The following is a 27510-nucleotide window of genomic DNA, read 5'->3' as shown; positions in this document are numbered from 1 at the left end:
GGGGATGAGGGTAGGGGTGAGCATTCGGTCATCACTCGCCGATAGCAGACCGATCGCAAATAACATCTTCTTCAAGTGAATTCCCATCTTATTTTGGGCAATCATCCAATCAGGGCCGAAGTCAAGGTGGGGCGATTGCGACGACTGTCCCCTCATCTTTTTAGTGTAAAAGATGTAGAGGTATAGAAATGGATGACGAGTGAGGAGCGAATGCAGAGCAACGACACGACTGTCCTTTCTCAATATAAATACACATCTTTTGCCTATTCTAATATGAAATTTCGTCCCTACATCCAATGATTGTTTGGGCCTCCCATTTTAGTTTCTCCTTCTCTTGCTCCCGTAATGTGAAATTCTAGGCTCCGTTTCTGCCGCTTGTCTAATCCTCCCATTTTAATTTCTCTTGCTCTTGAATTGATTTACTAATAACTTTAAAGTTTGATGTTTATTATTAAGTTTGGATTGTGTTTGGTAATCTTTTAAGTTTGATATGTTTTGCTAAGTTTCCTATATTTTTTGTTGACTCGTGCAGTCTAGATGACCCCATCAATCCATCTGGATCAATCAAATTGGGTGATTGAATGGGGCCAATTGGTCTAGTTAATTGATTCCATTAAGCTAATTAAGTTCATCAATTCAATGAGATCGGTTAATGGCTGATGCTACACACACAAGACAGTAAGAGTAGTGAAAAAAAATAATTCAAAAATGATTTTATTTTTAAAATAATTCCACAGCGAATCACAGATCTTTTGTTTTCAACAATTCTAATTCTAATTATGCACAAAGTAGATTTAAAAGAAGTATTTAACAAAACACCAGACAACCGGTCCAAGAGCTAGCGCGTAGAACGAATTGCTCTGCTTCCTCGCTGTCAGTTGCAATTATATCTCTGTGGACAAATTTGAACACTACTTCATTATTTTTTTAAATAAATAAGAAAGAAATAGATTATATTGTATCTTACCTCTCCATCTTGTGGGATTGATTTTGAAGAACCTATCAAACGGACCACAACATTGAGCTTCGACTAGTAAGACATTATAATGGAGATAATTAAATTATTAGTAAATTAGCAAGAGCATTTGATAACACAACAAAAACAACAACAATAAAAAAAACTCAATAATTACATTGTGGCAATAAAACGTCTATCAAACTTAATGATGGGATAAAATCATAATATCATCCATATAAAACTCAAGTAATGTAAAATCATTTCACAGCTAATAAAACAATATTTTTTTCTTGGGAAAAGAAATAAGATGAGAATGAAATAGGATTATGAATTCTGTATGTTGTTATTCATGAAAATGAGATAAATATTTTTCTCTTTTTCTACATTTGGTTTGTATTAATTGCCTAAATAATAGATTTTATTTTTGAAAATAACAAATCTGCTTGACTGCAATAATAATTACTTAAGTTTGAGTAAAAGGAATAATTATCTTTTTCTTTGTCAATCTTTGAATTTTCAACAAATGATTTCTATTGTACCTCTTGTAGAAATATCAATATGTGGCACATGTGAAATGTTCGGCCAATCTTCGCCTGTCTCCCTTTTGCATCTTCTTGTCAGTTGTAGGCAACACTCTTCAATGAACAAATATTTCAGCAAACTGAGGTCTTGTAGACCCCTTGGAAGCGATCCTAATTGGATGCAGTTGTGGATCGATAGCGTACGAGTGATCTGAGATACTGTAGCCATTCAGGTAAGATCGTGAGGTTGGGCGTATCATATATGTATAGAACTTCTAGCACACTGGTCGATGGTGCTGTTGTCATCAAGGATTCCAATTCATCACAACAGCAAATTCGTAAGCTTGCCCTAATGTATTCCAGTATCACACCTTCATCAGTACTATCATGTGAACCACTTATCCTCAATTCTCGGAGCGTATGTAAGTGTTGTAGTTGCCCAAGTAAATTCACATTCTTGCCACAAATCTGAATGTCGAACTCATGCACTGAATTCAGGATTTGTACAATGAGCGAACCATTGTTAGGAGCTAGTGTGTTGTTGTCAGGATTTTTGAAACAGAGATATCGAAGAGCACCAAGACGTCCCATTTCTAACGGGAAGGATGTCAAATTGTTACATTTCTCGATGGACAATGAGTGAAGCATTGTTAGGAGCTGCATTTCTTCCCTAGGAAGAAATTGGAGTTCATTGCAGCTTAGAATTTCCAATCTCATCAACGATGTGAGATTTCTTAAGCAGCCACTTGGAAGAGATGTCATGCCCTTCATGCCCTCCAGTATGAGATGAGAAAGAGAAGTCATTCTTCTGACACATGAGACTAGGCTCTCACTGCAGTTATCGAGATTAAGAAATTCAATTGTTGGAAACCTTGGCATGGTTTTCAGTTTTGGGCAATTGAGAATCTTCAGGGTCTTCAGCAAAGGGAACAACTTTTCGGCATCATCAGACTCTGACCATTCCTCTAAATTAAGCATCCATTCTAACTGCAATTCTTGGAGGGAAGGAAAGCCTCTAATTGGTCCGTGCCCATGGAATTCGGCACCCATGCGTTTCACTTCACCCATGCTGTTTATGGCAAGCTTTCTAAGAGATTGGAGATTTCCAAAAGGAGGAACATGCTCACAATTATAACTGTAATTGAGAATAACTTCAACCAAATTTGGAAACTGTAGCTCCATCAACCATGTTGGAAATTGTCGGCTCCCGTAATTGCATATCTCCAACTTCTTTAAATTCATGTTGGGGCAAAGATCATCCAGCATACTCATGTCATTAGTTTCCGAAAAATTAAAGGATAAGGATAATTCATTAAAATTTTTATTCTTTAAAATTTTTCTTCCACCACAAGAATAATTACTGGAATTCTTGGAAAATTGGATTCTCATGTTTCCATGAAGCTTCAAATCCTCAAGTTCTGTAATTGAACATGAGCCAGTTCTATTATCATCACTAACAAAGCATGATAAACTTCGAAGACTAGTCAGTCGTGACAACCCAAGGGGCATGTGAGTCAAATCAAAACAATCACAATGAAGATACCCAAGACTTTGCATATTCCTTAATTTTTTTGGCAACTGTTGAAGGGGATTCTCAATGAGATTGAGATATCGCAAATTCTGGAGAAGAGTAATGGCGTCAGGTAGAACTTTAATCTCATTCATAAACAAGTTGAGGTACCTCAAATGTATCAAATTTCCAATTGATGTTGGCACCTCTTTGATGTCATTGTTACTTAAATCTAACACCCGCAATAATTTCAACTTTGAGAAGACAAACTGAAACAGATGGGCCTTCTTAAATGAAAGACAAGATCTCAATGATAAGGTGCGCAAGTACAACGGCATCTTGAATAAAGAAGTGTTTGAAATTTCTTCATATTTTAGCCATATATGGTATGTTCTCTTTTGAATATCCTTTTTCCCATCATCGACGTCATTGTAAAATTCATCTTCAGATATTGATCGTGCTAGGTCATGCATTAAATCATGCATTGTGCACTCGGTTACATGACGACCATCATCATCGCACTTCTCGGAAGGTGCCAAGAGAAAGAATGACCTCAGTACTAGATCATCAAAGATGCGGTTGCCATCTGTTTCAGCATTAAAATTCCCTTCTGAACATACGAAACTATTTGCTGTCCACAGCTGAATCAACTCATCCTTTTTCATCACGTAATTCTTTGGGAATAGGGAGCCAAATGCAAAGCACTTCTTTGACCGCAGAGGGAGAGCGTCGTAGCTCAACTTGAGCACAGCTAAGAATTTCTCGCCCTCATCACCGAGCTGCCATACTTCACTGTTCAATACCGAGGACCAATAAGTTTCGTCTCGAGTGCTATGGAGCAAGCTGCCAAGAGATTTGGCAGCCAAGGGCACACCACCACATTTCTCAACAATCTTTCCACCGATTTCCATCAAATTCTCATTTGGTTCTTCGTCTCCAAAAGCAAATTGTTGAAACAAGGACAAACAATCATCCCGGGGCAACTGCTGTATTTGGTGGGTGTTGAATGAGCCCATGATCGAAGAGACCTTTGGACTACGGGTAGTCACTAAAACTTTACTTCCTCTTGCCCCACATGTTAAGACTGCTTCCAGTGCCGTCCACTGTGATTTATCTTCATTCCATACATCATCCAACACGAGCAGAAATCTCTTCTCTGATAAGGCCTTTTCTAGTTCCCTCTTCACTAACTCTGGTTCTGAGATGCTGACCGGTGCACCAGTAGCCAGTTCTAAAATAGATTTCATTATCTTGGTAGGATCAAATTCTGCTCCAACAACTTTCCAGTACGTGTTAAGCTTTCCAAAATGAGCTTTGACCCTCTCATCATTGAAAACATGACGAGCAAGTGTAGTCTTTCCCAGGCCACCCATCCCAACGATGGCGATGACCTTCATTGTCGTACTATTGCTGCTTCCTTCTTCATCTGTTAGCATGTTGATAATCATCTCTTTCTCTGTTTCTCTCCCTATAACAGCCAGGCTATTGTGCGAATGGAACTCTCTGTAGGCACTTTGTGAGATCCGATTAGTACCTTGTGGCAAATTTTCAAGGATGGCCTTGTCAAGCAAAATAGAATCTAGATTCTCCGTTACTGCTTTTATCATGCCACTTATCCTGCTCTTAAATACAAGTTGATTATTATTAAAAGAGAAGAAATCGCGCACCGGCCTGGAATATGCTCTTGATCTTTGCTTCCGCAATGCTTTTGTGTCGTAGTAATCCACAACATCCTCCAGATCGTAGGCCAAGTGTTTGAGGTTCCTTAGCAACTTCTTCACAGCGGCATCCCTCACAGAGCAGGCCTCCACATATTGGATCACGGTGTCGATAATTGTTGGCAACTCCTTGAGCTTCTCCATCTTTCTTTCAATATCAACTAAATCTTTGAGTTTTTTGTCGAGTTGGAGGAGAGAAACCAGCCTCTGGCCGAGGAAGCCAGCCGCAGAAATCGCCAAAGGTTCCATAGCTATGCCTGCGAGTTGGAACGATGGGCGAGTTGTTTGTTTGCTGTGGATGTGGCTGCAGCTAACGTTGGAGGAAGAGGGGAGGAGGGGAAAGGAGAAGCAATAGCAAAAGCACAAGCACAAGATTGAGAGGAAAGGAGAAGCAATCATTGGCGGCCGACGACTCCCTTCAGTCTTTCTTTTTAATAGATATTAAATCGATCATTATTAATGCCAAAATATTCCTAAATTTTTTATTTTATTAGAAATCACTTTTTATTTTATACTTTCAAATTACCATTTAAATCGAGCATTTATTGATGAAAGTGAAAACCTGTGATCTGAAATTTTTTAAATTTTAAATTATTTTTAAAGATAAATAAAATTATTAAAAAATTAAAGAGAAAAAAAATTTAACTATGATCAAATAATTCACTTGAATTTTAATGTGGTCAATTCCGACGGCTAGCCCAATATTTTAATTAATTTATAAATTCAACTAATTTAATCGCTTGCTAAAAAAAAAATCAATAAATAAAATGAGTAGAAAAGGCAGGTATTACACGTCCACAATCAATTTTTATTTAAATAAGATGAAAGTATAATTGGAGGGAAAATATAAATATTTTTTCAATCCTTTTTCTCTTTATTAAAAAAAATTAAGAGAAAAGCAAATAAGCAATGTCTTTTTTTTTTTTTTGTTATTATATCTAATGGAGTTAGAGATGTTAGATTAGATTACACTCATTTCAATTTTGATGGACTTATAAGATTATAAGGAGTTCGAATATGATATCCATTGTTTATTTAAATTTCTCTAAATATATTAAAATGTTATTAAAATCAACTAAACCTTATAAAATGTTATTTATATGTTATGCATGCTTTTGTAAAAAAGAGAAGAAAGAGAAAAGAGGAGAGGAAAAATAATTCAGGGGATTACTAATTCAAGATGTTAAAAACTCACTATCCAATCTCCTTCAAGTGGAGAAGTCTCTTACAACAGTTAAAACACTCAGTTACAAGACTACTTTCAGTTTATTTATCCGGGTTTCAACTGGATTATATTTCATATTTTTATTCATAGCATGCTTCACAAGTGCATTATTGAACTCTTATCGAGAAGAAAAAATCTGTCAAACATAGAATTCATCCTCATCTCTTGCCTCTCCAATAGGCCTTTGTAGCAATCGAGAATTTAAAATATATGGATCATCAGCAATTGTGAACTCCTCCTCTAAGTCACTGTACTGCTCTGGGGAAATTCATCTTGTTGAATCTGTATATCATCAGCTAAGAACTCTTGTACATCTATATTGCATTGTAATTCCTCTAAAATCTGGATATGATGCTCTTCCTCCTCACTCCAAGTAGAATCAAAGTATTTTACAAGTGTCGTACTAGGATTTTGAACCTCATCTTCTAGGTGACTTCCTTCTTCATTTAAATCAAAGGACAAATTGCTTGTATTTCTATTTGTGTTAGCCACACCAATATACTCAAAAGTAGATTGAGTATTAGCTCTAGATAGTTCTATTATATTAGTTCCCTATTCCACAACAGAATTTTTATCAAATATATTCCATATTTCAAAGAGAATTTCATCAGCAATATGATCATCTCTGAAAAATCAATTCCAAACTAAGTTAGCAAAGTTACAATATAAGAATTAGTGGTGTTAAAATTCAAAAAGCAACCAACACTAGAGCATGTATACATACTAGATTTTCATAATTAATCAGTGGATTTTGACCAAAACACACTGATGGACCAAGGGTATTTGGATTTGAGTAAAATAGAAATCAATAGGAAGGGTTGAGCAAGGAGAAGGTAGATATGGTGTCAAACCTTGGTTCTAACCACTATCAATTAAGGTATTGTGTCATGTCATTTGGCACAGAGGAGTGCAACTGTTGGATTTCAATCACCTTCTCCAAGTGGAGTTTAAATTAACAAGATCAATAAAACCTAATTTTTTAGGTCAGAACTTACATTTTAAACTCAATTTACAAGCCTATATGTTATTCATGTAATAATTCATTATACAGTTCTTATATCAAGATTAAAAAGAGCTTGATATGACACCATATCAGGACCAACTTGGGCCTGATATGCTCCCATATCAGGACCAGCATGAGCCTGATATGCTCCCATATCAGGACCAACATGAGCCTGATATGACACTACATCAGGCACACTGGTAGACCTGATATGTTTCCATATTAGGCCCACGTTCTGACTGAAATGTATCGTAAGATTCGATCGCCTCTAGACATATCTAAATCAATAATAGACGATGTCGTTTGAGTCCTTGAAGCATGAGAAAGCAACATGAATTGATTTGGGTGCAATCTGACATCTCTAGGTCCATTAGTGGGTTTTGACCAAAATCCACTGATGGATCTAGAGAAGTTAGATTTCACCAAAATATCGATCAATGGGAAGGGTTGAGTGAGTAGAAGGTAGATATGGTGTCAAACCTAGGTTCTAACTACTGTCAATGAAATTTTTGTGTCATTCCATTTGACACGGAATAGTGCACTTGCTGGAATTCAATGAACAACACACACTTTCGAATTTTAACTTACAGTTAACTAAATTTACAACTTTATTTGTTATTCAGGAGATAATTCAACTATATAATTTTCACATCAGGATTAAAAATGGGCTGATATGGTCCAATATCAGGCTCACTGTGGGCCTGATATGGTCCAATATCAGCTAGAATGTGGGCCTGATATGGTCTAATATCAGACCCAAATTGGGCTTGATATGGTCCAATATCAAGCCCAATGTGGGTTTGATCTTTTCCATATCAGGCTCAATTTGGGCCTGATATTGGAGCATATCAGGCCTAATGTGGGCCTAATATTGGAGCATATCAGACCCAATATGTGCCTGATATTGGACCATATCAAGCCTAATGTGGGGCATGATATTGGACTATATTAGGCCCATATTTTGGTTAAAATTTATCGTAACATTATATCAGCTCCGGAGAGATCTAAATCAACAATAGATGGCATCGATGGAGTCCTTGATACATCAGAACGCCATAGGAATTGATTTGGATGGAATCTGACCTCTCTAACAGAATGGACCTAGGGTTTTTGGATATCAACATAATTACAATTTATAATAGGAAAGGTTGAGCGAGGTGAAGGTAGATATGATGTCAAACATTGGATTTGATTAAAGAATAACATCCTAGTCTTTCTTTGTTGGGTTTTTCGGGCCGCGAAAACCGCTTTTTCGCGTCGCGGAAACCCCGAAAGCCCCTAGCCAACGGATCCGTGCAAAGAAAAATTTGAAAACATACGAATACGATTTCTACCTAGATCTACACTTAGATCTACAAAAGAAAAAGGTTATACCTTTGAAGCGAAGCCCTTCGCGTTCCCGTTCGTCCAAATGGTGTCGGATCTCGAGAGTATCAAAATAGATACTCCTCTAGAAGTATCCACACGGACACGTAGGTGGAGAAAAACCACACAAAAGGGTGTACTAGCACCTTGTGTGGTTCGGCCAAGAAGGAGGAGAGGGAGAAAGGAGAAGAGCACTTGAGGAAGAAGAAGATGGAGTTACCAAATTGCTTGAAAATGAAAATGAATCTCATTCAATCCCATAAGTGGTCGGCCACATTTCCAAGATGTAACCCCCATTCTCATTAAATGTAGCTATTAAAGAGAATGACATTGTAACTCCCATGAGGTGGCACACTTTGATGATGTGGCACATCATCATTAGTCCTTCTAATGCCAAATCACTAATGATGTGGCAAATAGTCAAGTCAAACTTGACTCTTCCTCTTCTCCTCAAGTCAAGTCAAACTTGACCAAATCTCTCCCATGGTTGATCTAATCCAACCATTTGATTCAAGCCAACTTAATATAATGGATCTAATCCATTTAATTAAATTGATTCAATGAGTCATAATCTAAATTAGACTCATTAAACACATGAATCAACTTGAGTCTAACTCAATAAGCCAATTAAGATTACTCTTAATCCAATTTGATTCATCAAATGAATCTAATCCTCTTGGTTCATCATATGAACCTAATCTCCATCTAATTGTTCTTAGTGTGTGACCCTATAGGTTCTTGTAACGTTGGCAATGCCCCTAAACCCATTTAGGAGCATAAGTAATGAGCGGTATCTAGCAACACATCATTACTACCCAATGTTACAAGAATGTTGAGATCTAACATCACCTTGTGACTACTAATTGTGACTCCTCACAATATATGACAAGTGTCCTTCTATTCTAGACATCTAGATTGATTAATGTGAGGCATAGACCGTGTCATCCTCTAATCAATCTAAATCTTGAACTCCAAGTAGACTCACTAAATCAAATGAGCTCAATATCTTATATTGACTCATTTGGGCATGGTCATGTACTTCGTGGTCTCACTCTATCAAGAATACCGATGTCTCTTCCTTCATATAGGAGGGATAGATCCCATCTACATCACTCACATCCCTCCGCATAATTTGTTATATACCAGTAATCGCCTTTATAGTCCACCCAGTTACGGGTGACGTTTGACGAAATCAAAGTACATAACTCCTTATGTAGGGAATCATGGTGACTTCAGGTCTAAGGACTAATAGTCATACTAATAGCCACATGAGAAAGTATATGACACTCATATAACGATCAATGATACTTTCTCATAGCGGGTCATTCAGTATACATTCTCTAATGCATACCCATGTGTCAACTTGATATCTCTATATCCATGACTTGTGAGATCAAGTCATCGAGTTGACCTACATGTTAGTCTTATTGCATTAACATTGTCCCTGAATGTTAATACTCGACTAGGAATGATTAAGAGTAGTATTCCCTATATCATCTCACTATCGATTCAACCAATCGATTGATATAGGTAAGAACCTTCTACTCAAGGGCGTTATTATACTTAGTTTATTTGACACCAATACAAGTAAGTATAATAACCAAAAACCAAATGCCTTTATTTATATAGAATATGATACAACAAGTCCAAAAATACAATCATCAAATGATTGGCTCTAAGGCTCTAGCTAACAATCTCCCACTAGCACTAGTGCCAATCAGTGTAGGCTCTAAGCCCCAATGACCTAGTGTAACCATCATGCTTCCTCTGTGCCAAAGCCTTGGTCAAGGGATCTGCGATGTTAGCCTCTGTAGGTACTCTGCAAATCTTCACATCTCCTCTCTCGATGATCTCTCGAATGAGATGGAAGCGTCGTAGTATGTGTTTGGTCTGCTGGTGTGAGCGAGATTCCTTCGCCTGTGCTATAGCTCCATTGTTATCACAATAGAGCTCAATAGGGTCAGCAATGCTAGAAACCATCCCAAGTTCAGTGATGAACTTGCGAATCCAAATTGCCTCCTTTGCTGCCTCTATGTAGCAAAATACTCGGCCTATGTTGTAGAATCAGCTACTGTGTCCTGTTTCGAACTCTTCCAGCTGACAACACCACCATTAATGCAAAATACGAACCCCACCCTGACTACAATCGGTAATCATCATGATCGGTCTGGAAGCTGGCATCACTGTAACCCTTTACAGCTAGCTCATCATTGCCTCCATATATCAAGAAATATTCTTTAGTCCTTCTTAAGTACTTAAGAATATTCTTGACCGCTATCCAGTTGTTGGTGCAATATCCCTTAGGTCAAGGTTGACCTGGGTAACCAAGCTGAGTCTTGGTTTGGGTTTAGATGTTTGACAATAAGATATTGATTGAAGAAGAGTCAAGTAGCTCAAGGTTGACTGGATACTTGACTGGGAAGTCCTAACTGGGATGTTAGGCAAAATGAAAGTCCTGGTGAGTGAAGCCAGGCAGAAGAAAAGTCCTGGTGAGTGAAGCCAGGCAGAAGGAAGTCCTAGTGAGTGAAGCTAGGCAGATGGAAATCCTGGTGAGTGAAGCCAGGTGAAAGTCCTAGTGAGTGAAGCTAGGCAGATGGAAAACCCTGGTGAGTGAAGCCAGGTGAAAGTCCTAGTGAGTGAAGCTAGGCAGATGGAAAACCCTAGTGAGTGAAGCTAGGTGAAAGTCCTGGTGAGTGAAGCCAGGCAAGGGAAAATCCAGATGGATCAAGGATGATCGGACATCTGGTGTTGGGAAGTCCAAGTAGGTCAAAGGATTGACTGGATACTTGGCATGAAGAAATCCAAGTAGGTCAAAGGGATTGACCGGATACTTGGCACAGAGAAAAGTCCAAGTGGGTCAAAGGGATTGACCGGACACTTGGTAAGGGAGTCCTAGCAGTCAAGGGAGTGACTAGATGCTAGGCATGACATACCAACAGTCAAGGTTGACCGGATGTTGGTTTGGGAGGTTTAGGACGTGGTTTTGGACAAAACCAAGTCTTTGGATCGATCGATGGATCGATCCAGCTCGGATCGATCGCTGGATCGATCCGACAGCCCAACCGAAAAGCTCGGATCGATCCGTGGATCGATTCAGATGTCCCAATCGATCGATGGATCGATTGGGACGCCGCTGCTTCCGATAGCGCCGGATCGATCCGTGGATCGATCCAGCGTGTTTCGAGCAGGCGCTCTGGATCGATCCGTGGATCGATCCAAAGCCTCCCCGATCGATTGAGAACATTCGAATCGATCGGGATCTGACCGTTGGCGTCGTTTATAGCTGCAGGCGTTCGATGGCTGCGGCAAGAACTTCTCCGATTCACTCCAGAGCTCTTGCCAACTCCTCCACAGCACTCACAAAGCTCAGATCGCCAGTTCTTGAAGGATCTTGGAAGCTCTCCAAGTCAAGAGGCGGATCAAAGCCAAGAAGAGAAGCTAGGGTTAGGGTTTTGTACTCATTGTAAGCTTGTATTTCTTGTATCCTTTCCCTCTCTTCTTGTATTGAGTATTGTAGGGCTTCTCCGCCCTTGGTAGTTACCACAAAGGAGAGTTTTATTTAGTGGAGGGTGTGTGTGTTGGTGTGGATCCTTGGATTAGTCACCTCTTGTGAGGTGGATACCAAGTAAAACCAACCGTGTTAGCGTTGTGTGTTTGTTTCTGTATTTTCCGCTGCACATCTTTGAAGGAACAAGCAACGCCGAGCACCGAGCGAACGCGACGAGCTATTCACCCCCCCTCTAGCTACTTTTGGTCCTAACACCAGTGACTTTCACCTAGATCTGACTGGTATCTGCTCGTCATGCTCAAAACATACGAGACATCAGGTCGAGTACATAGCATGACGTACATAATAGATCCTATGGCTGAAGCATAAGGGATCTGATCCATGCGATCTCTCTCCTCTCTAGAAGAGGGACATTGAGTCTTCGAAAGACTCACGCCATGTGACATCGGCAGAAATCCTTTCTTGGAGTTCTGCATGGCAAACCGAAGGAGTACCTTGTCAATGTATGTACTCTGACTTAGGCCAAACAATCTCTTAGATCTATCTCTATAGATCTGTATCCCTAGAATGCGGGATGGTTCACCTAAGTCCTTCATTGAGAAACGAGTCCCTAGCCAAGTCTTGACAGACTGTAGCAAAGGGATGTCCTTCCCAATGAGAAGTATGTCATCCACATACAATATGAGAAAGACAACTATGTCCCCTACAACCTTCTTGTAGACACAAGGTTCATCTTCGTTCTTGATGAAACCAAACTATTTGATTACATCATCGAATCGAAGATTCCAGCTCTGAGAAGCTTGTTTTAGTCCATAAATGGACCTATGCAGCTTGCATACTCTGCTAGTATGCTGTGGATCTACAAAACCCTCAAGTTGTGTCATGTACACATCCTCGAGTAGGTTTCCATTCAGAAACACGGTTTTGACATCCATCTGCCAGATCTCGTAATCGTGGTAAGCTGCAATAGCAAGCATGATCCGAATGGACTTAAACATCGCTACTGGAGAAAAGGTTTCATCATAGTCAATACCATGAATCTGCTTGAAACATTTAGCTACCAAGCGACCCTTATAGATAAGTCCATCCATGTTAGTCTTTCTCTTAAAGACCCACTTACACCCTATGAGTTTTACCCTTCAGGTGGATCAACCAAAGTCCATACTTGGTTGGTGTACATGGATTCCATCTCGGATCTCATGGCCTCTAGCAATTTCTCGGAATCTGGTCTCATCACAGCTTCTTGATAGGTGGTAGGCTCATCCTCTATGAGCACAACGTCATCATGTTCAGACAAGAGAAATGAGTATCTCTCAGGCTGACGACGTACCCTATCAGACCTGCGAAGAGGTATGTCTACTTGAACTGGTTGTTGTTCCTCAACTCCTTGTGGAACAACATCATCCACAATACTTTGTGGTTCCAGTTCAACTTCTATCGAGGCATCAGTGCTATTGTTCGCATCTTGAACTTCTTCAAGATCGAACGTGCTCCCACTAGTCTTTCTAGAAACAAAGTCCCTTTCTAGAAAGACCCTAGTCTTTGCCATAACTACCTTGTGCTGACTGGGAATGTAGAAGTAATATCCCTTAGTTTCCTTGGGATATCCAATAAAGTAGCACTTGTCGGATTTGGGTCCTAATTTGTCTGAGACTTGACGTCTAACGTAAGCCTCACAACCCCAAATCCTCATGAAAGACACCTGGGCATCTCTCCCAGTCCATATCCTATATGGTGTCTTTATCACGACCTTGGATGGAACTCGGTTGAGTATAAAAGCTGCCGTGTCTAGAGCATAACCCCAAAGGTATGTCGGAAGATCTGTGTGACTCATCATAGATCGTACCATATCTAATAAGGTACGATTTCTCCTTTCGGATACACCATTCCACTGTGGTGTCCAGGAGGAGTGAGTTGGGATAGGATCCCACACTCAGCTAGATAGTCACGAAACTCATGGCTAAGGTATTCTCCACCTTGATCTCATCGAAGTATCTTAATACTCTTGCCAAGCTGGTTCTGTATTTCATTCTTGAATTCTTTGAACTTTTCAAAGGATTCAGACTTATGTGTCATCAAGTACACATAACCATATCTACTGAAGTCATCAGTAAATGTGATGAAGTATTTATAACCGCCTCTAGCAGCGACATTGAAAGGGCCACATACATCACTATGTATGAGTCCTAACAAATCAGTCGCTCTTTCGCTGTGCCCACTAAAGGGAGTCTTGGTCATCTTGCCTAGTAGGCATGACTCGCACGTCTCATAAGATTCAAAATCAAATGAGTCCAGCAAACCATCCTTATGGAGCTGGGATAAGTGCTTGTCATTAATATGACCTAAGTGACAGTGCCAGAGATAGGTTTGGTTCAGGTCATTTGTCTTGAACCTCTTGGTATTTATGTTATAGATAGGGCTTTCAAGGTCTAGAATATAGAGTCCATTTATCAGAGGTGCACTACAATAGAACATATCGTTTAAATAGACGGAACAACATTTGTTCTTTATTGTAAACGAGAAACCTTTCTTGTCCAAACAAGAAACTGATATAATGTTCTTAGTTAATGCAGGCACATAACAACAATCAACTAACTCTAGTACAAGCCCAGAGGGCAGAGATAGAAAGTAAGTCCCTACAGCAACAGCAGCAACCCGTGCTCTATTGCCTACTCGTAGGTCCACCTCGCCCTTTGTCAATGCCCTGCTATTTCTCAGCCCCTTCACATTAGTACAAATGTGAAAAGCACATCCAGTATCTAATACCCATGATGTAGAAATAGATAGATTGACTTCTATAACATATATACCTGAAGTGGAAGTCTCACTTCACTTCTTCTTAAGATCCTCTAAGTATACCTTGCAGTTCCTCTTCCAGTGCCCGGTCTGACCGCAGTGGAAGCAGGTAACATCCTTGGCGACCCCTCCTTTAGGCTTCAGTGCCTTGCCTTTGCCCTTGGCTTGGGACTTTCCCTTGCCTTTGGGCTTGCCCTTGCCCTTATGTTTCTGAACCATCAGAACAGTGTTGGGCTTAGCCTTCTTAAGGTTCAGCTCAGCAGGTTATCAATTTCGTTCATATTGTAGTTTAGAATGAATTGACTGTAGCTATCTAGCAAGGATTGCAAGATCAAGTCAGTGGCCAGCTCTTGGCCAAGTGGGAACCCCAACCTTTGTAGGTTCTCTATGTACCCAATCATTTTGAGTACATATGGGCCTATAGGAGCCCCGTCTGACATCTTGCACTGAAACAGTGCCCTTGAGATCTCAAATCTATCATGCCTCACTTGTCCTTGATACAGTTGACGAAGATGTTCAACCATATCGTAAGCGCCCATTAACTCGTGTTGCTTCTGAAGCTCAGAGTTCATGGTCGCGAGCATTAGACAGGACACATCTAATGCGTCATCTTGATGCTTCTTGTAAGCATCTTTGTCAGCTCGCGGGGCATTGACAGGAGGAGCCTCTGGAATGGGCTGCTCCAGAACATACAGTTTACGTTCTTGGGTGAGAACTATTCTCAAGTTCCTGTACCAGTGCAGGAATTTTGCTCCGTTGAGCTTGTCCTTCTTGAGGACAGATCGCAGGGAGAAGGTGTTCGTATTCGACGTCATGGTAATCTACAACAGAAAATGCAGAAATAAATATCATATTCTTAATCATTTAATTAGGCCTTTAACTAAATGATGCTCCCACTGAATTCTATAATTCATGTGGGACAAGATCCACATCATACTAATCCTTGAGTTAGCTTTGGCTAATACGCCCAAGACTTAGTATGATCGGTAGGTAACGATTACCAATTACATCTCTATGCAACTCTTGTTTATAGGATCAAGATCCGCATTGATATTAAAACTCGAGTTAGCTTTGGCTAATACGCCCGAGAATTAATATAAACGTGATTTTGTCCAACCTTTCCAACCGTTGGAAGAATGTCTATAGTTGTACTCGATCCAACCGAGTTAACTAGTTACTCAATCTAATTGAGTTGTACTCACCCATGCGTTGATAGGCGGGACCAAGATTGTCCCTCCGTACCCTACCAAGATAGTATGTGTTGCTCTGCTTTGGCAGATTCAACAACAACATGCGATCGAGGTAGTGGTAGGTATCACGGCACGGTAGACATTAGAGTTGACGTGATTTAGATCTAATCTAAACGTCGATGTTGTATCATATACACGATATAGATCTAATCTAATCGATAGGGTGCATCTTGTACACGATGTAGATCTAATCTAATCGTAAGGGTGCATCTTGTGCACGATTTAGATCTAATCTTAATCGTTAGGCACTAATTAATTACTTAATTAAACATGCATCACATACACAAGTAATTAACTAAATTTTGTGATTATGTCATGACCCTACTACGATCTTCTCAAGCCAATGAGAAGATCAGATGGTCAACCTAAGGTCAACAACTTCTTAAGCGCCTTCCTTTTGACCACCTTGTGTTGCTCGCGCCTTCCTCGTAACTCCGTCTTGAGTGGACCTTCCACCGCTTCAAATTTTGTACATTACATTTTTGAAACTTGAGTTACATTCGAGTCTAAACTAATTTACAACAAGAATAAAAGAGAAAGGCACGACGCGCAGGTCACGAAAAATAAAAATACAACACGCACATCACATCACGGCACGCAGGCCGTATTATGAATTACAACACAAATTATCGAATCGAATTGGGTCTTTGGGCCATGACTATCACAAAAATAATATATAATTTGAAATTATATATTTCTATAATTTTCTGTAATTTTTTCTATAATTTTTACAATTTTTACGAGTACAATTTCCTAGCGGTTCCGTTTAGCGATTTTCGGGCGCAATCGCGGAACGAATCCCCTTGCGGGGCCAGGGGCAGCGCCCCTACCTGCGATTTAACCATCGCGAGGGTTCCTTTGCGATCTAACAGCGCCTTAGCCCGTTGTCCCAAAAAGTTTTGGGGCGAAACTTAGCCGTTTTGGGAAAAACTTCTCGGTAGTCGAAGCCTACAAGTGCCGAAACACTTGTGCTTCGCTTCTACGAGAAAAATACCCTTAAAAACTATAAAAATCATAAATTTACAGAATATTACAGAACTGAAAAATTTTCATAAAACACAAAATAAACTCGTATTCGTCTTCGCACGTGGCTCTGATACCACTGTTGGGTTTTTCGGGCCGCGAAAACCGCTTTTTCGCGTCGCGGAAATCCCGAAAGCCCCTAGCCAACGGATCCGTGCAAAGAAAAATTTGAAAACATACGAATACGAGTTTCTACCTAGATCTACACTTAGATCTACAAAAGAAAAAGGTTATACCTTTGAAGTGAAGCCCTTCGCGTTCCCGCTCGTCCAAATGGTGCCGGATCTCGAGAGTATCAAAATAGATACTACTCTAGAAGTATCCATACGGACACGTAGGTGGAGAAAAACCACACAAAAGGGTGTGCTAGCACCTTGTGTGGTTCGGCCAAGAAGGAGGAGAGGGAGAAAGGAGAAGAGCACTTGAGAAAGGAGAAGAGCACTTGAGGAAGAAGATGGAGTTACCAAATTGCTTGAAAATGAAAATGAATCTCATTCAATCCCATAAGTGGCCGGCCACATTTCCAAGATGTAACCCCTATTCTCATTAAATGTAGCTATTAAAGAGAATGACATTGTAACTCCCATGAGGTGACACACTTTGATGATGTGGCACATCATCATTAGTCCTTCTAATGCCAAATCACTAATGATGTGGCAAATAGTCAAGTCAAACTTGACTCTTCCTCTTCTCCTCAAGTCAAGTCAAACTTGACCAAATCTCTCCCATGGTTGATCTAATCCAACCATTTGATTCAAGCCAACTTAATATAATGGATCTAATCCATTTAATTAAATTGATTCAATGAGTCATAATCTAAATTAGACTCATTAAACACATGAATCAACTTGAGTCTAACTCAATAAGCCCAATTAGGATTACTCTTAATCCAATTTGATTCATCAAATGAATCTAATCCTCTTGGTTCATCATATGAACCTAATCTCCATCTAATTGTCCTTAGTGTGTGACCCTATAGGTTCTTGTAACGTTGGCAATGCCCCTAAACCCATTTAGGAGCATAAGTAATGAGCGGTATCTAGCAACACATCATTACTACCCAATGTTACAAGAATGTTGAGATCCAACATCACCTTGAGACTGTTGGAGTGTATACTGAAAGTCTAAGCTTTTGTAAACATTTATTTTGAATAAAGAATCACATTTGGTCAAATTGTCTACATTTAGTTGTAGTTGTTCAATTAATTTATATTGTAAATAACATAGTATGTGGTGCTACATACAGAAGATGATGTTATCAGTACCTTATAAATTATAAATAGTAGCTCACGACCAAAATGGAAAGGAACAAACCATTGGAAGGTCGTAGTGTAATTAGGAATTAGTTTATCTTGACTATATAATTACACTAGTACACTTAGAGTGTATTGAGTAGGACCATTTGAGGTTGTTCCTTTTATATTGACTTTATAAAGGAACAAATACCTCAGTTATTATGGAAGTGTGTGCTCTTAATCCTAATATAATAACAAGCACATATATTTAATATTTATTTCTTTAATTTATCAAAGGGTGAGATTTAGTTCGATAAATTAATAAGCTCGATAAGTTGGAAAATGATATTACTTATAGTATGTGTTGTTGATTATAGAAGGAAACTGTGTCCTAGAGATACTAGGTTGATAATGTCCCCAAGAGGAGCTCATAAGGATTGCCATGTTAAACCCTGCAGGTGGACTTAGTCCGACATGATGATAAGGTTGAGTGGTACTACTCTTGGACTAAGATATTAATTAAATGAGTTGTCAGTAACTCACTTAATTAGTGGACATTCGATATCTTAAACAGAGGGAGACTAACACACTCATAATAAGAAGGAGCCCAAAAATGTAATTTGGGATTGGTGCGGTAGTTCAATGATAGTTCTCTAGTGGAATAAATTATTATTGATAAAATTAAGTTGTGTGTTCAGGGCGAACACGGGATGCTTAATTTTATCGGGAGACCAAAACCAATTCCTCCTCTCGGTCCCTATCGTAGCCTCTTATTTATAGAATACTATACCCACCTATACCCACCTTCTATACCCACCTAAAGGGGGTCGGCCAAGCTAGCTTGGGAATCAAGCTAGCATGGTTTAGGGTGGCCGGCCCTAGCTTGAACCCAAGCTAGAGAGGGCCGGCCATAATTAAATTAAAAAGAATTTTAATTTTAATTTTTATTATGTGGAAGATATAATTTATTAAAGAGAATTAAAATTAAAATATCTCTCTTAAAAAGGATCTACAAAAGATTAAAGAAAGAGATTAGATCTCTTTCCTTATTTGTAGATTGGAGAGATATTTTATTTTCTCTTTAAAAATTATTCACATGTTGAAAAATTAAAATTATAGAAATTTCTTTTTATCAACCATGAAGGGATTTTTGAAGAGAAATTTTATTTTTAAAATTTTCGGAAACAAATTAGGAAGTTTTAATTTGTTGATTGAAACTTGTCTAATTTGCTTCTCTATGATGTGACCGGCCAATATAAGTTTAATTGGGAAATTTTATTTTATTTTTCTCAATTAAATCATGTCAAGGAAATTAAAGAAATTTTATTGTAATTAAATTTCCTAATTTACCAAGGCTAAGGAATATAAAAGAAAGAGTTGGGGTGCCTTCTTGAGTTACAACCTCTATTATTTTTCTCCCTCTCTTATTCCTTGGTGTGGCCGGCCAACCTCTCTTCCCCTCTTCTTTGTGGTGGCCGAACCTTTCTCTTGGCTTGGAGCTCTTGTGGTGGCCGGATACTACTTGGAGAAGAAGAAGAAGAATGAGAGAAAGCTTGCATCCCTTGGAGCTTGGTTGGTATTTTTTCTTCTTCCTTGGTGAAGCTTTCTTGTTTTGGCCGAACCTATCTAGGAGGAGAAGAAGGTGTTTGGTGGTTTCTCATCTCGGAAGATCGTTGCCCACACAACGTCCGAGGTTAGAAGAGGAATACGGTAGAAGATCAAGAGGTCTTTCTAAAAGGTATAACTAGTAATTTTTTTTCCGCATCATACTAGTTATTTTTGGAAATAATACCAAATACAAGAGGCTTACGATTCTAGGATTTCGAATATGTTTTTCGATATTGTGTTCTTTTGTTTTTTTTCTTTTCCTTGTGATTTGATTGTTCCTTTCGGTTAACCTAAAGTTATTTTAGGAAATTAAATATTAGCTTTCCATAAAAGGTTTTGTCTAGTCGGTGGTGGTTGTTCCCATATCCAAGAAGGTCATGTGCCTCGCCACGTCAGTACTGGGATCCAATTATGGAAATTAATATTTAATGGAATTAATAACTTAAGGTGACTTGGGTCGAACGTGTTAAGTTCCGCAGGAGATCTAAGTCAAAACCTAAAAGAACAAATAGATTAAGTTTTGGATCAAACGTGTTAAGTTCCGCAGGCGATCCAAAATTTAATTTAAAAGAACACATGGTAGCTAGGAAAAGGTTCAGACCTTTGTACAAAATTTTTGTACAATGGAACCTCTAGGTTTTCCGAGTAGCAACCAACAGTGACTACTAATTGTGACTCCTCACAATATATGACAAGTGTCCTTCTATCCTAGACATCTAGATTGATTAATGTGAGACATAGACCGTGTCATCCTCTAATCAATCTAAATCTTGAACTCCAAGTAGACTCACTAAATCAAATGAGCTCAATATCTCATATTGACTCATTTGGGCATGGCCATGCACTTCGTGGTCTAACTCTATCAAGAATACTGATGTCTCTCCCGTCATATAGGAGGGATAGATCTCATCTACATCACTCACATCCCTCCGCATAATTTGTTACATACTCAGTAATCACCTTTATAGTCCACCCAGTTACGGATGACGTTTGACGAAACCAAAGTACATAACTCCTTATGTAGGGAACCATGGTGACTTCAGGTCTAAGGACTAGTAGTCATACTAATAGCCACATGAGAAAGTATATGAAACTCATATAACGATCCATGATACTTTCTCATGGCGGGTCATTCAGTGTACATTCTCTAATGCATAGTCAACTTGATATCTCTATATCCATGACTTGTGAGATCAAGTCATCGAGTTGACCTACATGCTAGTCTTATTGCATTAACATTGTCCCTGAATGTTAATACTCGACTAGGAATGATTAAGAGTAGTGTTCCCTATATCATCTCACTATCGATTCAACCAATCGATTGATATAGGTAAGAACCTTCTACTCAAGGACGTTATTATACTTAGTTTATTTGACACCAATACAAGTAAGTATAATAACAAAAAACCAAATGTCTTTATTTATATAGAATATGATACAACAAGTCCAAAAATACAATCATCAAATGATTGGCTCTAGGGCTCTAGTTAACATTCTTTATATTACAGACCAATTTGTAGCAAATATTATACGTACATAACTAAATTGTATCTCTCTTCTTCTACCAAATGTAGTCTTGCTTAAAATTTATCCTTCCACGTTGATTTTCTTCAAAGCAGTAATCCTTTGAAGTAACACTCTTTAATGCCTTTTTAGTGCCTTACGACCACATCCAGGCTCTCTACTTACTCTATTGCAATCCACCGCATAAATACAAGAAGAGATATAACAAAGCAGGAAGAGGTTCGTGTTGAAATTGTCAATATAAGGACATGAAGAGGAAAGAGAGAGATAAGGTGAGACATATGATTAGGTGGCATGCATCCGAACCATATAAATAATTTTTGATTTAAATATCTTAAATTGTGGCTCGAATGCATTGAAAAACGACATCCGGAGGAGAGTTTTAGGAAGTTTGCGGGACGGATAAGAAGGGAATGATACTATTAGTGCTTGATAAATAAAGAAATTTGGCTACTTTTAGTAAAAAAAATCGTTGATTCTAAGAAAGTCTGATAGATTTTGGCCGGTAGAAAATTTTTCTAGAACTAGAATTAATTAATTTAAGAGAACGGATACTGAATTATTAAAACAAACATTTATGAAAATTTATTTGTAAAATCAGATTTTATAAAATAAATAAAAGAAACTTTGTTTTATCTTAATATATGGAGAAGGAAAAGTATAAAAAATTTTATTTGACTTGACCATTTGAATTAAAATAGACGATTTTTTTAAACTTTTATGTTTCTTTTTGGTATTTTTTTTCTCAAAGGGGATTTTTATTTAGTGCCACGCGAGAATAGTCTTTATAAAAAAATCACTGTTAAATCATATTTTTCTTCTAGATAATAATAATCATGTGGTACCATTAATGAATTAGGATTAAGTGAGTTTCCATAATATTATTTATCAGTTATAAATGTAGCTAGAAACTCCTCCACAGTCTCTTCAAACACTAGCATAAAAGGAAGTCCTCGTGAATTGACAAAGTTGGTACTTGTTGCACGAGTATTTATTCCAATAAATTTTAGAATCAATTTCTAATAAATATAAAATATCTAGTGTGTCACTATTGTTTATGCAAAAGACAACATAAAAGGTAAGAGCTTCTTGTCCTCGCTTGGAATGGATTTTCTTTTATCAAAATATTGTTTAGTCTCATAAATTCATTTTAATTAACGTTATATATATTTTTTTAATGTATTTTGTGAGGATTTCATTTTAGGTAATTAATTTTAATTATTATTTTTGGATGGTAGGTAGGCGATGAGTATAAAGAATGATGAATCACTCGCTTAAGTAGACTGATCGCAAATGACAACATCTTCTTTAAGTGAATCTTGTTCTGTCTTGACGACTATCCAATCAGGGACGGAGTCAAGGTGGGGTGATTGTGATGACTACCCCTCAACCTTTTAGTGTAAGAGACGTAGGGGGTATAGAAATGGATGAAGAGTGAGGAGCGAATTGAGAGCAATGGCACGACCACCTCTTCTCAACGAAAATACACATCTTTCACTTATTCTAATATGAAATTTCTAACTCATTCCTACATCCAATGATTGTCGGAGCCTCTCATTTTAGTTTCTCTTTCTCTTGCTCCCCAATATGAAATTCCTCCCATTTAAGTTTCTCTTTTTCTTGAATTGTTTTACTAAAAACTTTAAAGTTTGATGATTATTATTAAGTTTGGATTGTGTTTGGTAATCTTTTAAGTTTGATTTGTTTTGCGAAGTTTCCTTTATTTTTTGTTGACTCGTGCAGTCTAGATGACCCCATCAATCCATCTGGATCAATCAAATTGGGTGATTGAATCGGGCCAATTGGTTTAGTTAATTGATTCCATTAAGCTAATTAAGTTCATCAATTCAATGAGATCGGTTAATGGCTGATGCTACACACACAAGACAGTAAGAGTAGTGAAAAAAAATAATTCAAAAATGATTTTATTTTTAAAATAATTCCACAGCGAATCACAGATCTTTTGTTTTCAACAATTCTAATTCTAATTATGCACAAAGTAGATTTAAAAGAAGTATTTAACAAAACACCAGACAACCAGTCCAAGAGCTAGCGCGTAGAACGAATTGCTCTGCTTCCTCGCTGTCAGTTGCAATTATATCTCTGTGGACAAATTTGAACACTACTTCGTTATTTTTTTTAAATAAATAAGAAAGAAACAGATTATATTGTATCTTACCTCTCCATCTTGTGGGATTGATTTTGAAGAACTTATCAAACGGACCACAACGTTGAGCTTCGTCTAGTAAGACATTATAATGGAGATAATTAAATTATTAGTAAATTAGCAAGAGCAGTTGATTACACAACAAAAACAATATCAACAATAAAAAAACTCAATAATTACATTGAGGCAATAAAACGTCTATCAAACTTAATGATGGGATAAAATCATAATATCATACATATAAAACTCAAGCAATGTAAAATCATTTCACAGCTAATAAAACAATATTTTTTTCTTGGGAAAAGAAATAAGATGAGAATGAAATAGGATTATGCATTCTGTATGTTGTTATTCATGAAAATGAGATAAATATTTTTCTCTTTTTCTACATTTGGTTTGTATTAATTGCCTAAATAATAGATTTTATTTTTGAAAATAACAAATCTGCTTGACTGCAATAATAATTACTTAAGTTTGAGTAAAAGGAATAATTATCTTTTTCTTTGTCAATCTTTGAATTTTCAACAAATGATTTCTATTGTACCTCTTGTAGAAATACCAATACGTGGCACATGTGAAATGTTCGGCCAATCTTCGCCTGTCTCCCTTTTGCATCTTCTTTTCAGTTGTAGGCAACACCCATCAATCCGCAAAAAGTTCAGCGAACGAAGGTCCTGTAGACCCCTTGGAAGCGATCCTAATTGGGGACAGTTGCAAATCCATAGCATACGAAGTGATCCGAGATATTGTAACCATTCAGGTAAGATCGTGAGGTTGGGGATATCATATATGTCTAGAATTTCTAGCACACTGGTCGATGGTGCTGTTGTCATCAAGGATTCCAATTCATCACAACAGCAAATACTTAAGCTTGCCCTAATGCATCCTAGTATCGCAGGTCCATAAGAAGTATCATGTGAACCACTTATCCTCAATTGTTGGAGCGTATGTAAGTGTTGTAGTTGCCCAAGTAAATTCACATTCTTGCCACAAATCTGAATGTCGAACTCATGCACTGAATTCAGGATTTGTACAATGAGTGAACCATTGTTAGGAGCTAGTGTGTTGTTGTCAGGATTTTTTAAACAGAGATATCGAAGAGCACCAAGACGTCCCATTTCTAACGGGAAGGATGTCAAATTGTTACATTTCTTGATGGACAATGAGTGAACCATTGTTAGGAGCTGCATTTCATCCATAGGTAGAAATTGGAGTTCATTGCAGCTTAGAATTTCCAATCTCATTAAGGATGTGAGATTTCTTAAGCAGCCACTTGGAAGAGATGTCATGCCCTTCATGCCTACCAGTATGAGATGAGAAAGAGAAGTCATTCTTCTGACACATGAGACTAGGCTCTCACTGCAGTTATCGAGATTAAGAAATTCAATTGTTGGAAACCTTGGCACGGCTTTCAGTTTTGGACAATGGCGAATCTTCAGGGTCTTCAGCAAAGGGAACGACTTATCGGCATCATCAGATTCTGACCATTCCTCTAAATTACGCATCCATTCTAACTGCAATTCTTGGAGGGAAGGAAAGCCTCTAATTGGTCCGTGCCCATGGAATTCTGCACCCAAGTGTTTCACGCCATCTATATCATCTAGGACAAGCTTTCTAAGAAATTGGAGATTTCCAAAATGAGGAATATGCTCACAAAAATTGCAATCACGGAGAATAATTTCAACCAAATTTAGTAACTGTGACTCCATCAACCATGTTGGAAATTGTCGGCTCCCGTAATCCAATATCTGCAACTTCTTTAAATTCATGTTGGGGCAAAGATCATCCAGCATACTCATGTCATTAGTTTCCGAACAATTAAAGGATAAGGATAATTCATTAAAAATTTTATTCTTTAAAATTTTTCTTCCACCACAAGAATAATTACTGGAATTCTTGGAAAATTTGATTCTCATGTTTCCATGAAGCTTCAAATCCTCAAGTTCGGTAATTGAACATGAACCATTTCTATTATCATCGCTAACATAGCATGATAAACTTCGAAGACTAGTCAGTCGTGATAACCCAAGGGGCATGTGAGTCAAATCACGACAATCGCAATGAAGATACTCAAGACTTTGCATATTCCTTAATTTTTTTGGCAACTGTTGAAGGGGATTCTCAATGAGACTGAGATATCGCAAATTCTGGAGAAGAGTAATGGCATCAGGTAGAAATTTAATCCTATTACCAGATAATGTGAGGTACCTCAAAAGTATCAAATTTCCAATTGATGTTGGCACCTCTTTGATGTAATTGTTACTTAAATCTAACACCCGCAATAATTTCAACTTTGAGAAGACAAACTGAAGCAGATGGGCCTTCTTAAATGAAAGACAAGATCTCAATGATAAGGTGCGCAAGTACAACGGCATCTTGAATAAAGAAGTGTTTGAAATTTCTTCATATTTTAGCCATATATGGTATGTTCTCTTTTGAATATCCTTTTTCCCATCATCGACGTCATTGTAAAATTCATCTTCAGATATTGATCGTGCTAGGTCATGCATTAAATCATGCATTGTGCACTCGGTTACATGACGACCATCATCATCGCACTTCTCGGAAGGTGCCAAGAGAAAGAATGACCTCAGTACTAGATCATCAAAGATGCGGTTGCCATCTGTTTCAGCATTAAAATTCCCTTCTGAACATACGAAACTATTTGCTGTCCACAGCTGAATCAACTCATCCTTTTTCATCACGTAATTCTTTGGGAATAGGGAGCCAAATGCAAAGCACTTCTTTGACCGCAGAGGGAGAGCGTCGTAGCTCAACTTGAGCACAGCTAAGAATTTCTCGCCCTCATCACCGAGCTGCCATACTTCACTGTTCAATACCGAGGACCAATAAGTTTCGTCTCGAGTGCTATGGAGCAAGCTGCCAAGAGATTTGGCAGCCAAGGGCACACCACCACATTTCTCAACAATCTTTCCACCGATTTCCATCAAATTCTCATTTGGTTCTTCGTCTCCAAAAGCAAATTGTTGAAACAAGGACAAACAATCATCCCGGGGCAACTGCTGTATTTGGTGGGTGTTGAATGAGCCCATGATCGAAGAGACCTTTGGACTACGGGTAGTCACTAAAACTTTACTTCCTCTTGCCCCACATGTTAAGACTGCTTCCAGTGCCGTCCACTGTGATTTATCTTCATTCCATACATCATCCAACACGAGCAGAAATCTCTTCTCTGATAAGGCCTTTTCTAGTTCCCTCTTCACTAACTCTGGTTCTGAGATGCTGACCGGTGCACCAGTAGCCAGTTCTAAAATAGATTTCATTATCTTGGTAGGATCAAATTCTGCTCCAACAACTTTCCAGTACGTGTTAAGCTTTCCAAAATGAGCTTTGACCCTCTCATCATTGAAAACATGACGAGCAAGTGTAGTCTTTCCCAGGCCACCCATCCCAACGATGGCGATGACCTTCATTGTCGTACTATTGCTGCTTCCTTCTTCATCTGTTAGCATGTTGATAATCATCTCTTTCTCTGTTTCTCTCCCTATAACAGCCAGGCTATTGTGCGAATGGAACTCTCTGTAGGCACTTTGTGAGATCCGATTAGTACCTTGTGGCAAATTTTCAAGGATGGCCTTGTCAAGCAAAATAGAATCTAGATTCTCCGTTACTGCTTTTATCATGCCACTTATCCTGCTCTTAAATACAAGTTGATTATTATTAAAAGAGAAGAAATCGCGCACCGGCCTGGAATATGCTCTTGATCTTTGCTTCCGCAATGCTTTTGTGTCGTAGTAATCCACAACATCCTCCAGATCGTAGGCCAAGTGTTTGAGGTTCCTTAGCAACTTCTTCACAGCGGCATCCCTCACAGAGCAGGCCTCCACATATTGGATCACGGTGTCGATAATTGTTGGCAACTCCTTGAGCTTCTCCATCTTTCTTTCAATATCAACTAAATCTTTGAGTTTTTTGTCGAGTTGGAGGAGAGAAACCAGCCTCTGGCCGAGGAAGCCAGCCGCAGAAATCGCCAAAGGTTCCATAGCTATGCCTGCGAGTTGTTTGTTTGCTGTGGATGTACGTGGCTGCTAACGTTGGAGGAAGAGGAGAGGAGGGGAAAGGCGAAGCAAAAGCGAAA

At 38.4% G+C, this 27510-nt stretch overlaps 2 protein-coding genes across 3 annotated transcripts; both read right to left on the bottom strand.

Moving 5' to 3' along the window:
* Positions 1–698: 698 nt before the first annotated feature.
* On the bottom strand, positions 699–27510 carry LOC122051758 (putative disease resistance protein RGA4). 2 transcript variants are annotated; one of them, XM_042613021.1, is made up of 4 exons: positions 27424–27510; positions 1498–4964; positions 968–1030; positions 699–892 (listed from the first exon to the last, which is right to left on the bottom strand). In XM_042613021.1, exon 2 carries the CDS (start codon positions 4954–4956, stop codon positions 1651–1653), a length of 3306 nt encoding a protein of 1101 aa, XP_042468955.1. In that variant the 5' UTR covers positions 4957–4964; positions 27424–27510; the 3' UTR covers positions 699–892; positions 968–1030; positions 1498–1650. The 2 variants fall into 2 exon arrangements, with proteins under 2 accessions (XP_042468955.1, XP_042468954.1); XM_042613020.1 differs by lacking the exon at positions 27424–27510 and having other exon boundaries at positions 1498–5118.
* On the bottom strand, positions 23154–27424 carry LOC122051757 (disease resistance protein RGA2-like). The gene is made up of 3 exons (XM_042613019.1): positions 23956–27424; positions 23424–23486; positions 23154–23347 (listed from the first exon to the last, which is right to left on the bottom strand). The coding sequence occupies exons 1-3, from the start codon at positions 27413–27415 to the stop codon at positions 23340–23342; spliced, it is 3531 nt and encodes a 1176-aa protein (XP_042468953.1). The 5' UTR covers positions 27416–27424; the 3' UTR covers positions 23154–23339.

Source organism: Zingiber officinale, chromosome 3A (assembly GCF_018446385.1).
Source record: "Zingiber officinale cultivar Zhangliang chromosome 3A, Zo_v1.1, whole genome shotgun sequence".
In the NCBI taxonomy this organism is placed as follows: Eukaryota; Viridiplantae; Streptophyta; class Magnoliopsida; order Zingiberales; family Zingiberaceae; genus Zingiber; species Zingiber officinale.
This window is presented reverse-complemented; position numbering and strand designations above follow the sequence as displayed.

Coding starts and splice junctions, on each gene's coding strand:
- LOC122051758 (XM_042613020.1), bottom strand. CDS start 5,106: ATGATTGCTTCTCCTTTCCTCTCAATCTTGTGCTTGTGCTTTTGCTAT.
- LOC122051757 (XM_042613019.1), bottom strand. CDS start 27,415: ATGGAACCTTTGGCGATTTCTGCGGCTGGCTTCCTCGGCCAGAGGCTG. Junction 23,487..23,955: donor TATTGGTATTTCTACAAGAG/GTACAATAGAAA, acceptor ATGTCTTACTAG/ACGAAGCTCAACGTTGTGGT.